The sequence below is a fragment of the Panthera pardus genome, unplaced genomic scaffold, assembly GCF_024362965.1.
Source record: "Panthera pardus isolate Hobbes unplaced genomic scaffold, ASM2436296v1 HiC_scaffold_17, whole genome shotgun sequence".
NCBI classification, from domain to species: domain Eukaryota; kingdom Metazoa; phylum Chordata; class Mammalia; order Carnivora; family Felidae; genus Panthera; species Panthera pardus.
In genome coordinates, this window is record NW_026526732.1 from 15,833,328 (window position 1) to 15,849,735 (window position 16,408).

At 47.3% G+C, this 16,408-nt stretch overlaps 1 protein-coding gene across 3 annotated transcripts in view; it reads right to left on the reverse strand.

Annotated features, from left to right (window-relative positions):
• Positions 1–7,892: 7,892 nt before the first annotated feature.
• The window catches only part of AKAP12 (A-kinase anchoring protein 12), a 100,476-nt gene continuing 91,960 nt past the window's right edge, over positions 7,893–16,408 (reverse strand). For all 3 annotated transcript variants that reach the window (XM_053904381.1, XM_019431744.2, XM_019431746.2), the window contains 2 exons: positions 9,595–14,617; positions 7,893–8,918 (listed from right to left, as the gene is read on the reverse strand). In XM_053904381.1, coding sequence (XP_053760356.1) covers positions 9,603–14,617 — 5,015 coding nt within the window. In that variant the 3' untranslated portion in view covers positions 7,893–8,918; positions 9,595–9,602. The remainder of the gene's footprint in view (positions 8,919–9,594; positions 14,618–16,408) is intronic.

Below are 16,408 nucleotides of genomic sequence, written 5' to 3' on the forward strand. Positions count from 1 at the left end.
AGCCCTGTGTTGGGTGTAGAGGTTACTTAAAAATAAAATATTTTTTAAAAAACGTTAGGGGCTCCTGAGTGGCTCAGTCATTTGGGCATCTGACTTCGGTTCAGGTCATGATCTCAAGGTTCATGGGTTCAGGCCCCACATCAGACTCTGTGGTGACAGCTCAGAGCCTGGGACCTGCCTCAGAGTCCGTGTCTCCCTCTCTCTCTGCTCCTCCCCCACTTACACACTCTCTCTCTCTCTCTCAAAAATGAATAAACATTAAAAAAAAATAAGTCATAGGAACCAGACACTATTGTCATTTATAATCTCTCACAAGAAAGGGCAAGAGTTGAGGCATGCAAAATGAGCCCTTCATTTCAAAAGGTAAACCACTGAACTGCTATTAAAAAGATCAAGGCACTTAAGAGGATGGTTGGGGAGAATGGTGCATGCAGGGTACTTCCTAAGACTTGGCTGGGAATTACAGTGGGAGCAGGGGAGCCCTCTTCACTCATTCATTAGTGATGAATGTCGAGACAAACTTATTCATATGGGGAGTGTAGGTTATTGGAATGGAAATTGTTCTTGAGGTTGACAGCATTTTTAGGACAATTTTCAGAATCCTCAAAATACTTTGCATTTTGCTTTGCTTTAGCTCTTCATTTTGGTCTGGAACAAATTATTGCACATCAATTAATCTGCCTTTTCCAGAACTAGCTCCTTAAACACAGCTGCAAGAATATCAACTAAACTGTTAATAGCCCTCAAAACAAAATAAAAGGAGACTCAGAATATTTAATGTGAAAAAAAAATGGACCAGGGTGAAATAATTCTGTGTTTCAAGTTTCAGGTCGAAATACTTCCAAACATAAAACATGGTTATTCTTTTTTTTTTTTTTTTGAGACAGAGCACGAGCAAGGGAGGGGCAGAGAGAGAGCGGGAGACACAGAATCCGAAGCAGGCTCCAGGCTCTGAGCTGTCAGCACAGAGCCCGACGTGGGACTCGAACCCACGGGCTGTGATATCATGACCTGAGCCAAAGTCAGATGCTTAACCGACTGAGCCACCCAGGTGCCCCTAAAACACGGTTACTCGTGACTCAAGCTTTTGCTGTCCTCTGGAAAATACATAATGACCTGTCCTGCCTAAATTCCCTAATGGTTATGAAGATCACTCCTTGTGAAGAACACAATATCCATGAAAGGGCGGAGCCAGGGAAAGTGAGATCCTGAGCTGGGTGTGTACTAGATGCTTTCATTTACTCCCAACCTTCCTGGCAGGCATGTGTCCTGTTTTTATAGATGAGGAAATTGAGTTCCAAAGAAATTAACCTCTCTGAGGTTATCCAGTCCAATAGAGATAACCAGGATTCCAAAACCCGTGTGGCTCACTCAAAAAGCAAAATGCTCTTTCTTCTACCCTAGAGATGTTCTACACCTAACATGCACCTTTGACCAGCCAGCCTTTAGCAATTGACAAGTCCTGTATTGTAATTGACAAGCCTTTGATTCAGCAAAAAGCAAGAAATACAAAGCATGGTTTATCTTGCTCACCTGACCTACTTTGTTGCATTTGGTTTCAGACCTAAGTTTGTCCAAATTATATTATGAGGCGGGGGCGGGGGGGGGGGGGGGGGAGATATTTTCCCAAATGTGCAAACATTTCTATGGGCTGGAAGCAATTGGTGGGGGAGAAGTGCCAGGAACAGGGAGGGGAAAGCTTTTTCACCTGTTAACCTATTTGTTCTGCTATCGAGGCAATTAACTTAAATCCATCCGATAGCCTTATTTTACTGCACTGGTCCGAAAACCAGAACTTCAGAGCCACACATCAGAATCTCCTGGAGGGCTTGGTAAAAACAGACTGCTTACAGACAGTATCTGCTTCAGTCCATTTAGAGTCAGGCCCAAGAATCTGCATCTGTAACAGGTTCCCAGATGAGATGATGTTGATGATGATGGTACCAGAAGCCACTTTGAGAACCACAGCATCTTGTGTCATTTCTGCTAGATTACTGTCCTTAGTTCTACTTGCTTCTCAGAATTATAATAACCCAGGGGAGCTAAGAAAGGGCCAGACAGGGATCTGGGACATTTCTAACATTCTTCTTTCCTTGAAGCAAAGCGCTCCTTAATGAAACATGTACACTCCACAGATTGGTACAAGGGCTTAGAAGAAATGTGTGCTTGAGAGGCCCTGGGCTTTATTCTAAACCTTCCTGTTTTCATTCTAAATGCCCCTGTAACTTGTGAGCACAGAGAAGAATGAAGCCAAAGTCATCAAATACCTTAAGTAGTTTTTGAAGAGGCCACCTAGCCATCCTCCTTAGCAACAGAGGCAGGGATCCGGATGAGGAAACAAAATGGCGTTAGGTCGTTGGCTAAGGCCACACAACCACGTAGAGGGAAGCACGCAGCCCAGGTCTAAGCCGGGGCCCTCCCACCACCCCCACACTGCCTGGGAAACCCTTCCTGGTTCTTAGTCGTTTCAATGTGTTTCTATAATTTCTTGTCAGCAAAAGGAAAGGGACTAAAGAATCTTATCTTTGCAGTTAATTAGCGACACCCATAAGCAGACAAAGATGGGGACACAGGCGGGGGAAAGAGAACAGGGAGCCTGCATGATAGAAGGGTCTGGAGAACCTGGGGATGTCTGAGGATGCTGGAGGTCTGGTCCCTGCCATCAAGTCTCCCTGGGGGAGGTGTGCAGCAGGCCACAAATGCTGAAAAGGCAGCAGGGAGGAAAGAAAAGAAATGTCGATGACAGACAAGTGGATGTTTCATCTCCAAAAAAGAGCATGTCTGGGGGTACCTGGGGGCTCAGTCAGCTAAGCGACCAACTCTTGATTTCAGCTCAGGTCACGATCTCATGGTTTGTGAGTTCAAGCTCTGGAGTCTGCTTGGGATTCTCTCTCTCCATCGCTCTCTACCTCTCCCCTGCTTGCACTCTCTCTCTCTCAAAATAAACAAACTTACAAACTAAAATAAAAAAGTAAAAAAGAGCAGGTCTGAATACGATGTATATTCATAACATTTTAGGAAGATCAGTGTCATTATTCTGAATCTACCAAAATGTTCAAGGAGACAGCAGTCATCAGAAGTCACAACGTTGCCTCTGGCTGACAGTTTTATAGAATGTCTTTCGCTTCTAATTACTAATATTAACGCGGTGCATTTTGCTTTCTAGTTCCTACAGCACATTCACAGCAGGAAACTCTCGTGAAGTGCGAGGTCCTACACTCTGAAATGAGACTGCTGTGACAAGGTGAGGAAAGTCTCGTCTTTCGCAATCTCCCAACCAAAGTTTATGCGTGAGATTTGAAGAAATGTTGCAGGGTTATGTACGTTACTTCCCCCCTCTGTGTCCCCAAGGGTATAGAGGAGCCATTGACGTCTCACTGTCCTCAACTCTTTCTTGAGACCCACACATGCAGCCGCCGATCCTGTATTTACCCTTGGATAGCTCCTGGGCCTCTCTAATGAAACATTTCCCAAACTGATTATTATCTCCTGGCCCCACCCATCTCAGGACTTGGCTTCCTATCCAGGCCGGTAACCCAGAAACTTCATTCTTCATCCTCCATAGTTCCCCTGACAGGGAATGAGGTGTCACGCCTACGGATTCTATCTCCTAATCTCTCTTGATCTCATTCGAGGCTCTCCAAACTGCCATGTTAGAATCAGCCATTATCAACCCTTGCCTGGATAATTACACCCACGTGGTTGCTAGTCTCCTTCCAACCTCCAGTCTTTAATTCTCTAGAAGCTGGAAGCAATTCTCCAGATGCATTGCATTTTAGGTAGAAACTCCTTCCTTATTAAGGGCTGTCCTGGACCTTGCAAGATGATAAGCCTCTACAACCCCAACACACTGCATTCCAGTAACACCCGTACCGCTGAAACCAAAAACTCTACAGGGGAATAGATAGGGCAGGAGCACAAGCCCAAACACTTCCTTGGGAATCACTAACGCAAGGATCACTTCACTTCCCTGCTAAATTAGTTTAACGATTTCTTAGGATAAATCTCACTCCCTAAAATGGCCCACTGGCCAACTCTGCAGTATCATTTCTGGAAAATCTTTCAAAAGAACACAAACCGTGTCCAGGTTTCAAGTTCTAGAGAAAACTTACCTGCTTTTCCAGGTATCAGGTGAGCTCCTGAGGCTAACAGGGTTGAATAGAATCAAGCCGTGTGGTCTTGAAATTGGCTAACTTTATAGTATTGCCTCTGTGCTTATTAATTATACCAAGGTATTTCGAATTAGAACAAATAGAAGGTAGGGGCACCTGGGTGGCTCAGTCAGTTAAGCGTCCGACTTCGGCTCAGGTCATGATCTCACGGTCCGTGAGTTCGAGCCCCGCATCGGGCTCTAGGCTGATGGCTCAGAGCCTGGAGCCTGCTTTGGATTCTGTGCCTCCCTCTCTCTCTGCCCCTCCCCTGCTCACACTGTCTTCCTCGATCTCAAAAATATTTTTAAAAATTAAAAAAAAAAAAAAGAATAGAAGGTAAAACAGAGAACTGAGTTAGAGCTAGACTTTACTACTCAATATCCTGCCATGGGAAAACACCACATTGGGTCCCAATTTCTTCACGTGGGAAATGTTATTCTGTCTCTGGTCTCCAAAATATGAGTGTTACAGTAAAGTTGCTCTTAAGACATTAAGGTTGGGTTAACCAACGTAGGGTTGCCTGGGTGGCTCGGTTGGTTAAGTGCCCGACTCTTGATTTCAGCTCAGGTCATGATCTCACGGATCCTGAGACTGAGCCCCATGTCAGGCTCGGCACTAACAGCACAGAGCCTCCTTGGGAATCTGTCTCTCCCCTCTCTGCCCCGACCCCAGCTCACACTCTCTCTCTCTCTCCCTAAAAATGAATAAACATTAAAAAAAAAAAAAAAAAAGAGGTTTAGGGGCACCTGGGTGGCCCAGTCAGTTCTGAGCGTCTGACTCAGGTCATGATCTCACAGCTCGGTTCATGGGTTCAAGCCCGCATCGAGCTCTCTGCTGTCAGCATGGAGCCCACTTCAGATCCTCTGTCACCCTCTCTCTGCCCTCCCCCCACCCCCGCTCGTGCTCTTTCAAAAATAAACATTTAAAAAAAAAAAAGGCTAATGTAATACTTCACAATGGAAGAGCATGCAGTTAGATTACCTTACTCATAACTGGAGGTAGGGCACAGTAACAACGTCTTTTACAGTCAGACATCAAAAAAGAACGGATTCTAAGCTGTGATATAGCATTTTTAAAAAGTCACGACTATCTTCACCATCATGCCATCCCCAAGTTCTGGTCCCCTTAGCCAAAACCTTAAAAGTGAGAAACGAGAAAACCTTAAGTCACTTAAAATCTTGTAGTCTAAATCTCAGCTTTCTCATATGTAAAATTAGGACCAGATCATTCCCAGCGACCCAGGCGGGAGATGGGAAGAATTGGTGGGGCAGAGAAACCTGCATTCACACGAGAAGTGTGCCAGGATGTCTGTTAACAGATCCATTTCCAGAACCACGTTAGAAATGCACAATCATGTCGACGAAGTTACAGGACACTGTGCATTCAGCTTCCACCCCCTTTACCACCTGGGATTCCTTAGTTTGTGTCCATTTCCTTTCTTGTAGCGCTGGATAAGGGGTTTCTAACTCTGGTTCTAGTTTCTGGCCAAGATTTCAAAGGAGGTCTGTGGGAGTATCCAAAAACTGTAGTGGGGCGGGGGGGGGGGGGGGGGGCGGGGAGAGTTTAAGTCAGAGGCTTAATGAGATTCTAATTAAAGGGGTCTTTGACCCCAAAAGGTTAAGAATCACTGTTAGTTTTTCATGCATGGACACATGCCCCAGATACGTCCCAAACTCCCATGAGACTCTGTGGAAAATGTTGTAAAAGATGGGTAAGTAATTAAAAGAAACGTGTGATGAATATCACAACAGTAGATAAAAGCAATCAAACCTGAATTCAGGTGTAATTACAGAAAGAAAATCCATGGCATTTAATTAGGTTGCATTTTATTTCGATCAATGAAAACTTGCCTCCGAACAGAACTAGGAAGCAAATATTGTCTCAGGTTAAAAGGAAACTGCTATGCTTGAAGCTTACGCTGAAAGCTAAACTCTCCAGCCCTTGACTATTTGTAGCCCCAAACGGCCAAAGGAACATATTGGAACAAAGTATGTGTGAACAGTGAGAGGCAACTCGTGTGTACCATTAGCAAAATAACCTGAGGGGGGGGGGCGGGGGGAACATTTTATATTCCTCAGTATCCAACGGTGGGAGTTTACAAGTCTTGCCTTGCTTCCTATTGTACATGGCTCCACAGTGATGCCCAAAGTAGCAAAATATAGGCACACAGGTTACATTTGGTTATCGTGTACTTCACAGAGTAACAGCAGCTCTAGAATTATCGTACAGAGTTGTATTTCATGCTGCTAACGGCACCCCTCTGGTTAATAACACAGTGCTGGTTGACAGACATGGGTCTAGGGCTCGCACAGAAGGGATCCGGGGCGCATTCAGATACGAGTATGAAAAGCGGTGGTGAAGCTGTTACTGGAAAACCACTTGCCACGACCAGAGAGACTTGGCCACAGGCGGTCAGAGAACAGCAAACAGAGAACGGAGTGCCAGGATGGGGTTTACAACCTCCCCCCCAAAAAAAATTGTTTACGACTTTACTACAGGAATCTTTTATCTGTTCAAAGCAGCACAAAACCACCACATGCCACAGAGAGGAAGCTCATGTTTGGACCTATCAGGAGCTATTTACCAAGCACTCTCATCACCGGCACCTCTTGGTTGACCTTCAAACACTGACAGCAGCACTTGGATTGTTTAAGTCTCGAGCCAGCAAAAGATACTTAGATCAGAGGTTTTTTTTTTTTTAATTTGGGCATTTTAAAGTTTAATAATTAAGCAAGGTTGACTATTGGATGTGAGAATAACTCCTAAAAGGATATGAAACATTTCCCAACTACAACGCCATACGTTGTTATCAGAATGCCGTATCGTGTTATCGATGTCTAATGTGTTTTGTTTTGTTTTGTTTTGTTGGGAATCAGGTCCGTTGATAAGATCAACTACTTTCTCATTTTAACAGCCTATTTTCCTTCTGCTAAAAGGGGTCTCTCTAGAATGTCTAGAATGCTTTAAAATCATTAACTGGCAGTCACGATTTAAGTTTGCAAACGCGGGTTCTGGGTTTGAGTGAAATTTAAGAAGCATGTATGCCAGGCCAGTTCCACACGTGAGAAAGTGGGACTTTACGGGACACGGGTGACTGTGGTGTGGTAATTGTCTGACAGTCTCTTACATATTAGCACGAATCCTAAATCATTGACATTAAAAAAAAGTCCACTATCACCTGTCGGGCAAGGCATTTTTACTATGAAGCCTTGTTAAAATTTCTCTCTAGGAGCACCTGGGTGGCTCAGTCAGGCATCCCACTCTGGCCCAGGTCATGATCTCGCGCTCACGGGCTTGAGCCCCACGTTGGGCTCTGGAACCCGCTTCAGATTCTGTCTCTGTCTCTCTCTGCCCCTCCCCTCCTTGCGCTCAGTCTCCGAAATATAAACATTGTAAAAAATCTTTTTTTTTTTTTTTAACATTGTAAAAAATCTTAAAAGAGAAGTTTCTTTCTAGACATTTCTCCTTTAAAACCAAAAATAGCAACGGAAAATTGACCTTTTCAGAAAGACACCACCAGATGGTAGCATTGGATCAATACTGTCCATCAGAAGAAACTCCCGGTGTGTTTTAGCAGATGCCTCTTTGCTATGAGTTCCTCTGAACGTTACCTCAAACCAGTATAATGTGGTGACAAACCAGGAAGACGTAGTAACCACACTGGAAACTTCTACCTCATCTGCTTTTAGAACTCTGCAAACATGCCCCAGGCTCCCTGGTAGCTAATAAAACCAGCAAATCTAAGTGAAGCAAATATTTTATTTAAATCAGTTGTCAAATCACAGTTTATCCAAAGGAACTTAATGCAACGTTGTCCTTAAAAGAGTGGGCACAGATATGGCACAGACACAATCCAGTACCTAGCAAAATACCATCTGTAAAGAACCTGACTTACTTCATGCTGTGTGTGCATGTGGTCCAGCGTATAAGAGTAGAATAAAAAACTTAAAATAGTCGATTATTTTTTGATAAGATGAAAAACATTTCACTACTTTGCCTCGGGATTCAAGCGCACTCATCTGTCCAAACGGCCACAGCAATTCAGAGAAAAGGCTTAAAGTTAACCCGCTACTGAAAAAAACTCCCTTCCAACCCCCACTGGGCTAGAAAGAAAAATTTCACAGTAACAATGGAACCTTCTGTGTTTCCCCCCAAAAAAGCTTTTTATTTTTAGCACACTGTGCAGAACAGGAAAGTGAGCGATTTCAGAGCGGCCTGAAACACGGACCCGACCCTCAGTGGGTTTTGAAGTACGAACCGTAGCTTCCGATCAGGAATGTTGTTTCTAGGAAGCTGTTGTCACAGGTTACAGCTGAGGCTTAGAGCTTCCACCACATCCTGCGTGATACAAAAGGAATGCACCGTATTGTACATTTCCTTAATCGTTAAGGAAAAAAATATACAATAGATACAGGAGGGTTACTTAAAACATACATATAAATACATAAGGGATGATACTCCAGTTTGAGAAGCAGAACTAGGTGCGGCCAACTCCAGTTCCGGGTGGAGAGTTTGGGACCTTAAATCAGAAACATTACATGGTATCGGCGGCGGGGGAGAGGGGTGGCCCTGCAGAGGACACGGTAAATGGCTGTAGCCCCCGATTGCTGCCTCAGGGTTGTCAGGGCGCTCCAGAGAGGAAGTCAGTCGATGGGCCTGTTCTTCGGTTCGGAGTCTGAAATACCGGTCGTGAGTCTTTGTCAGCAGCGTTCATCTCCTCCTACTGCCTGTCTTCACATTCTGCTCTTGCAAACACACGGGGCAGAACTGTGGGAGGAAGGAAGAATCAAAAGTGAGTCAAGTCTCCTCTCCTCCCCCGTTCATTCCCCGAGCCGCGGAAGCCCCACTCGCCGGAGTCCAGCCCCTGAGAGAGCGAGTGGGTTGGGGGCCCACGGCAGGGCAGGCTGGGTCACCAAAGAACTGGCGGCTGTGGCTCCAGCATTCAGGCGCATCATTTAAATGCTTGGCTACTACTACCGGTGGCCAAAAGTGTTTTGTTTTGTTTTCTTCCAGAGAGCTACAAACTACAGTTTCAAGCCGTAGGATAAAAACTTACTTTGGGCTTCTCGTTTTGAAGAAAAATTCAATGAACTGGTAAGTTATGGTGCTGTGAGCGCAACGTATTTCTTAGGCCTTTGAGCCAAACACGCAAACGCACACTTGTGCGCGCACACGTGCCCCGTTTATTTTCTCGGAAAGCAGTCACATGGGGGTAAAACCAAGTCACTGTTTTCATGACACCAGTAAGACTGAACGGGTTGTCAGTGAGGGGGGGAAAAGGAAGGGAAGCTAGGTCTCCTGATCTACTTGACTGCTTTTTCCCCAACTGAAGGTTCTGCATAAAGTCGTAATTATTTAAACTCCTGCTTCCTTTATAGCAGATTTGCCATCGAGTGGCATGAAAGAGGAAAAAGTGTTTTGGAAGGAAAGGAAGCTCGCTTACATGATGTTTTAGGATCCCGTGGGTTCTGATTTTGCTGGTCCTTCCTCTCGTTTCTGCGTCTCTCCCGGTGTCTGGGTTTCGATCTCTTCTTCTGACTCACCGTGGGCTTTTCCTTCCTGAAATTCTACTTCCTGGCCACCTTCCTCCTCTTTCAGCGCTGGTCCATCTGTGTCCAGGGACTCTTTGGTTAAGCCTCTCGAGGCCTCAGAATCTTCCAGGGCTGAGTGGTGGCTCTCAGGGTCATCAACAGCATCATCCTTTTCATCTTCCTGGGATTTAGACAGTGACTTCTCTATCCTTTCGCCTAACTCGGCGCGATCACCATCTTCTGGAATAGACTTTGTTCCGGTTGTTTCTTTCTTTTCCTCCGACGGGAGAACTGCCTCTTCGAGCTGCTGGTCGGTTACACCGGAACTTTCGACCTCCACGGCTGGAATCTCTTCGGAAGCTTCGCTCACAGCTTTGGAAACGTCAGAGTGGGTTTGTTCCACGGTGGTTAGCGTGGATTCTTCTTCGGCTGCAACGGTGTGTGTTTCATCCTGTGCAGAGGCCTGAAGTTCCCTTTCTTTCTCCTCAATTTGCGGTCTAGCTTCCTGGGTGTCAGCTTGTATAGGTTGAGCCTGTGTCTGCAAATCAGTGGCTGTTTCTTCAGTACTTACTAACCGGTCAACAACGGTCTGGATCACATTTTGTACCAGTTTACTGCTCTCGGTCTCAAGTTTCAAAATCTCGTTTTCAGCCTTTAAATCTTCCTTGCTAGTTTCACTTACTTGGGCTTCCTGGCAACCAGCCGGCTCGTCCTCTTCATCTGAGGCCCGTTTCTGCGGTGTGGTCTTGTCTGCTTCCAGGTCACCACTGACGCCTCCTTCAGGCGTGGCCGATACGGCCTCCGGTTCTGATTCCGGCTGAGACTCCGTCCCTGTGGGCACCTCGTCTTCCCCTGGCTGAGCAGTGAAGTCCTCATCTCTTGCAGAGGATTTTTCTTCTGGTATTAAATGTGCATCTGCAGTTTCCAGGGTTTCAGGTGTTTCTAAAATCTTGACGGTTTCTCCCAAGACCTTCTCCTCCACTGCTGCAGCCGTTAGAGGTAATGACGGCTCAGAGCTTTGAGCTGGAGTTTCTGTGTATACCGCGTCCTCTTGAGCCAGCCCAGGAGAACTTTCTTCCAAACTGGTAACCTCCTTTTCCCCGTCGATGACGGCCACACTAATCGTCTGCACCAGCTGCTTACTAAGCTCTTCAGATACTGTCACGGCTGGTTTTTGCTCAAGTTCCTCTTCACTCGCTCGGGTTGGCTTTGCTTCCGTTTTCTCCCTTTCTACTTCAACTACCGTCTCTTCCTCCGCGTGGGTTGGAGGAGATGGCGTGTGGCTCTGGAGTTCAGTATCATCATTCTTCTGAAATTCGGGTTCTTCGGCGACTTCATCTTCAAGGGCAACTTCCACGGTCTCTTTCTCACGGACTGTTGTTTCAGTGTCTGTAGACACCTCGGGGCCTTCAACAAGCGGTGTGTCTTTGGTTTCCCGGTCAGTAGACTGGCCTTCCTCTTCCATCACTTCAGTCTTTGAAAGCACGGGTACAGTTTCCACTGATACCTCTTCATCCGTACGTTCCAGAACCTCTTCCATTTTTGAATGTCCTGTATCTTCTTCCTGGGGTTGAAAACTAGAAGGTGCTGGAGGCATCTGTTCTGGTGCAGGAACGGCCTCTGCTTCCGTGATCTGGGACTGTGCCCCAGAGGCGACCTCGGGATCTTCGTGGCTGTCTGTCATCTTCTCTTGCTGTGTTACATTTAGAGCCTCAGCATCTGCTACTGGGGTGCTTCCGTTGGTCTCGCTGTCGGTAAGGGTTTCAGCTGAGTCGGGAGCAACAGCCTGTTCTAGAATAAATTCTGATTTTACCCCAACCAAGGTTTCAGCTGGACAAGTGGTTCTAAGCTCACTAGGCTCTACACTGTCTGCGACTTGAGGAACTTGTTCCAAGCTTTCGGGGGCGGCCTGTACAATCACCTCCTCCTGTGTCAAGGTCTCAGTCTCAGTTTCTTCTACGTGTACTTCCGTCACGACGTCCGTCTCTTTCTTCAGATCCGGCTCTTGAGAACCTTCCTCTTCCGCGTCTACCTTCTCTGGAATTTCGGCCCCTACTTCCTGCACTGTCTGCATCGTGTCTTCTGGCCCTCTGGTGTCGGGCAACTGTGATTCCTCCCTAACTTTTTCTGCGACTGCCTGCAGGACCTCTTGAGTTCGCCTCTCTTGGTCTTCTATGTCTGGCACGCCGCCTTCCACCTCCTGAACTGGCGTCGCTTCCTCTGTGGTGACCGGAGAGTCAGTTAACTGAGAAACAGCCGAGACCATGTCGGTGGTCTCTTCAGCACCAGATGCTTCTGCTGCTTCTTCCGCACAAAATGCCTCCGTAGTTTCTGCAGCGGTCATGGCTTCGGAAGTCAACTCCACCTCGCTGACGACTGTGTCGTCAATGGCGTCTTGACCCTCTGGCAGAGTTTTGGCAACGACGGGGGTTTCGTCTGCAAGGACCTCCCCTTCAAATGCCTCCTCAGTTAGGGGTCTGGCTTCATCTTCTGTTTGTTCAAGAGGTTCTGTCACTGAGGCAGATATCCAAGAGGGTGACCTTTCTTCAACACTGCTAAGAGCCCTTGCCCCGTCAACAACAGTCACAGCCACAGCATGAACCAGAGTCGTACCGAGCTCCTCTGACACAGAAACAGCTACCTTTGGCTCAGGCTTCTCCTCGCCCTTCTGGGCTTGCTGTGCTTCGGTTTTCTCCCTTTCTACTGCATCGTACTCGGACAGAGGTACCACAGCTGGGACATCAGAATCATCTTCGTTGACCTCTGTTGGCCCCGTGTCTTCAACGGTGGCTTGTTCCGGTTTCCCATCTGACCTTTTCTTCCTCCGCCCGGGAATAAATTTCTTAATCGAAACCCAAGACTCTTCTTTCCCGGGTTCGACATCTGAAGCTGAATGTTCTAAGCCAGACCCAGTTACGGAGTCTTCGCTCTTCTCTTCCAGTTTTGACTTGGATTTTTTCCTTGGAGTAACTAATCTTTTAAATGACTCCCACGTGGAAACTCCCTCCCCCTCAGAGGGGCTCCCAGCTTGCTCCGGTGAGGAGCTTCCTGGCCCTTGATCGTGTTCCTGGGAACTAGCGAGGGCAGCATCTGGTCCCGTTTCTTTGTCTTTTCCTGCATCATCTGGCTTCTGGCCCTCTCCTCCCGCTGGTTTTGGTCCCGCTTCGTCGTCAGAAGATGATGCCTTCCTTGCCCTTTTCTTGGACGATCCCACACAAATTAAAGCTTCCCAGGAGACTGAAGTATCCACTCTGCGCTTTGGTTCTTCGGGCTTTGGCTCCTCTCCGTTGCCTTTTGCTTCCTCTTGCGTCTCGGAGGCTGCGCTCTCCGTGGAAGACAGGGTGGCGCTCTTTACTTTCTCCAATTCGTCCTCCTTATCGCTCTCCGAAAGCCTTCGGACACGCTTCTTGGGCGTCACCATCTTTTTGAAAGACGCCCAGGGAGTGACCCCTTCTCGCTTCTTCTCCCCGTCCGAGACAGCGCCTTCCTCGGCGTCCCCCTCTTGCTGTGCGTCCGCGACGCCTCTCTCCAGACACGTGATCTCCTCCGGTTCCTCGGGCGACGAAGCGGAGCTCTCGCCCTTCTGTTCGTCGGTACTGTCCGGGGACTCCGGGGCGGCCTGATGCTCCCCGGACTCCTCGTCTCCTCCCCCTCGCTTCCCTTTCTGCTTCTTCCCGGAAAGCTTTTTCAAGCCGGTGCTGGTGAAGAGTTTCTTTAAAGGGCTTCCCTGCGCCCTCGTTCTCTCCTGCGAGGACAGCACATCCGCCTCGCTCGCGAGGCCCTCGGGGTGGGCGGGGGGCGCTTTCTCCTCGGGGCTCAGGTCGGCGGGGCGGCTGTGGTCACCGCCGGGGGCGCACGCTTCCGTGGCCTTCGCCGGCTCCGCCGCGGGCCTGGCTTTCTCAAGTTCAGCCGGGGTTTCCACAGCTGTCTCAGGGGGCGGGGGCTCCGCGGCTTCCGCTTCCTCCGCCTCGGCTTCCTCCGCCTCGGCTTCCTGCGCCTCGGTTTTCTTCTCGGCCGTGCTGACGTGGACTTCTGCGACGATCTCCACCTTGTCGTCGAATATTTCCGTCGCTAGAGGGGCGGGTTTCTCTCCAGGAGCCTCCTGCCCTTGGTCGTCGGAGGGCAGCTCCACTTTTTCATATTCCGCCGACAGTCGGGCCTCGCCGGCGCTCTCGGTGGCCTCCTGTGGCTGTGGCTGTTCAGGAGGAGCCGCTTTCTCAGAGGTCTCTGCCTGTTCTTGTGTGTCTCCTTTTTCTGGCTCTTGGTCCTTTTTCTTCTCTGAAGCTTCCAGCTCATCCTCCTTAGGCTTCCTGAAACTGGTCTTCTTTCTCCAGCCGGCCCAACCTTGAGTGAAGAATTTTTTGAAGGGTGACGCTGTCTCGCTGGCCAGGGGACTCGTCGGGGAGTCTAGAGATTTGGTGGGCTCCTTTTGTTTTTCTTCTCCATCTCTGCCTTCCTCTGCTGCTTGGCCGGACTCAGGTTGAAGCGAAATTTCCGTGGTGCTCTGCTCGTGTTTGAGGGCTTCTTCGGGTTTCTCTGTGGATTGTTTTAGCTCCCTTTCTTTGGCTGTTGCTTCCCCGGTCTCCTGGCTGGGCTCCTGGTGGTCGCCAGCCCCGTCCGGCGCCCCTGCTCCTTCCCCTTCGTCTTTTTTGACAGTGAGCAGTTGGACCGTGTCAGCCTTCTCGGTCTTATCCTTTTTTACAGTGAATTTAAAGCCGACAAACTTAAACACCTTCTTAAATCCAACATCATTTGACTGGGACTCAGTAGGTTGTATTAGCTCTTCCAAATTGCTTTCTGAAGAAGGAATCTGTTCGATTATTTCAGGCACTTCCTCCTGCCCATCCTTTGTGATGTCGCCCACAACTGCTGAACCAGCAGCCATCTCTTTATCTGAGTCTCTTTCGCTCACATCTTCTGACTCTCTCTGTCCAACTATTAACAGAAAAAGGAGAGCAGTGGGGGAGAAGGGAGAAAATTATTACAGCTCAACAAAACCCTACATATTTTAAAAAACCTAACCCATTAATACGTTCTTTAATGTCAGGCAGTTCCAGGACAGAGTTAAAGTCTTCTCAGTATTTGCGAATCTCAGTACATTAGGCAAACGCTACTTCTTTCAAAGGACCTTTAAGAATTCAGGTTTAAAGAGGGGCGCCTGGGTGGCTCAGTCGGTGAAGCGTCCGACTTCCGCTCAGGTCATGATCTCACAGTTCGTGGGTTCGAGCCCCGCATCGGGCTCTGTGCTGACAGCTTAGAGCCCGGAGCCTGCTTCAGATTCTGTGTCTCCCCTTCTCTCGGCCCCTCCCGTGCTCATGCTGTCTCTCAACAAAAAATAGACGTTAAAAAAAATTAAAAAAAAAAAAAAAGAATTCAGGTTTAAAGATACTACTCTGCTCCTTCTGGTCCCCATGAAGGAAAAGTGAACACACTCAAGTACCAGCATATTAAGCAGAAGTAGCTGCAGCATCACTAAGAGTGGGTCAGGCAGACGGCACAGGCTCTGTTGCAATGCAAAACACAATCAATCATCACGCCCGTGATCTAGAATCCACCCCGTTTAGGAGAAATAAGCTAAAGAATAACAAAAAGTAAGAATCCAGACAAATCTAAGGAGGGACATTCTATGTGATAACTAGCTGGTCTCTGTAACAAGTCCCAAAAAACGGACCAGGGCTCCACAGGGAAATTCCAGGCCGGGTCAGGCAAAGTGAGGAACAGAAAGGAGGTGCTCCGCAGCACCACCCAGAAGCGTGTAGAATCGTTATGTCTACACTTGAAACTAATGTAACATTGTGTATCAACTATACTCAAAAAAGTTTTTTTTAAAAGGTGGTACCCAAAAGCTGAAGCATGACAAACAACAATGACAATGATGGGTCACAAAACAAGAGTCCACGAATCAAGAGTGATACTAAAAAAGTAACTAGGGAACAGGCAGTATTTCCTTATGAGAAAGACCAATCACTAAATCTAGATATACCTTCCACTTTGATCTATAGTCATTCTCTTTAGAATTCAAAATTCTACTGCATCGGGATTCACATATTATTTATTAAGGACAAGAGTTAACAAAGATGTTTCTTTTATAGCCAGTTACATAGGCTCTTCCTAGACCAGGACAAACAGCTCTTCAGCCTTCAAGATGTGGAGCGATGTGGTATTTAAAGATGGACTTACGTCTTTCATCAAATACGATACACGTAAGTGGATTTTCTTTTGTAGTTATTTGGGGAGAAGAAAGCCATGTTGTAGTTCGGTTCACCTGTAGGGCCAGTTGCACTGGACGTTTCCAGTTGCTTCGAAAAGTAAAAATCATTTCTCGTTATGTGAAATAGAAAGTAAAATGCAGCCCCGTTTCATGGCAAGTGTGGTTACGGGAAATTTTCCTCTTTTGAAGGTGGGTGTGGCTGATAAATTTGGAGCTTGTCATATCACCATGAAAATCGGCCATTCAAAAAGAAACAAACAAACAGACAGGGGCAGGGGAAAAGTTTTCATAGAAAAGAAAACAAAGCAAGGAAACTGTCAGATTCACTATAGCTGAAGTGGTTATTTTATCTGGAAAAGCCTAGTTGGCTGTTTGTCATTAGATGAAGGAAACCGCTCTTTACCCACACCTTTGTAATAACTCATTCAAAGATCCAGAAACGCTAGAAACCTTTGGGCGAAAGGCTGTCAGGAAACCTACAGTTTTAGAGTATTAACACACAGATCAAAAGGGAA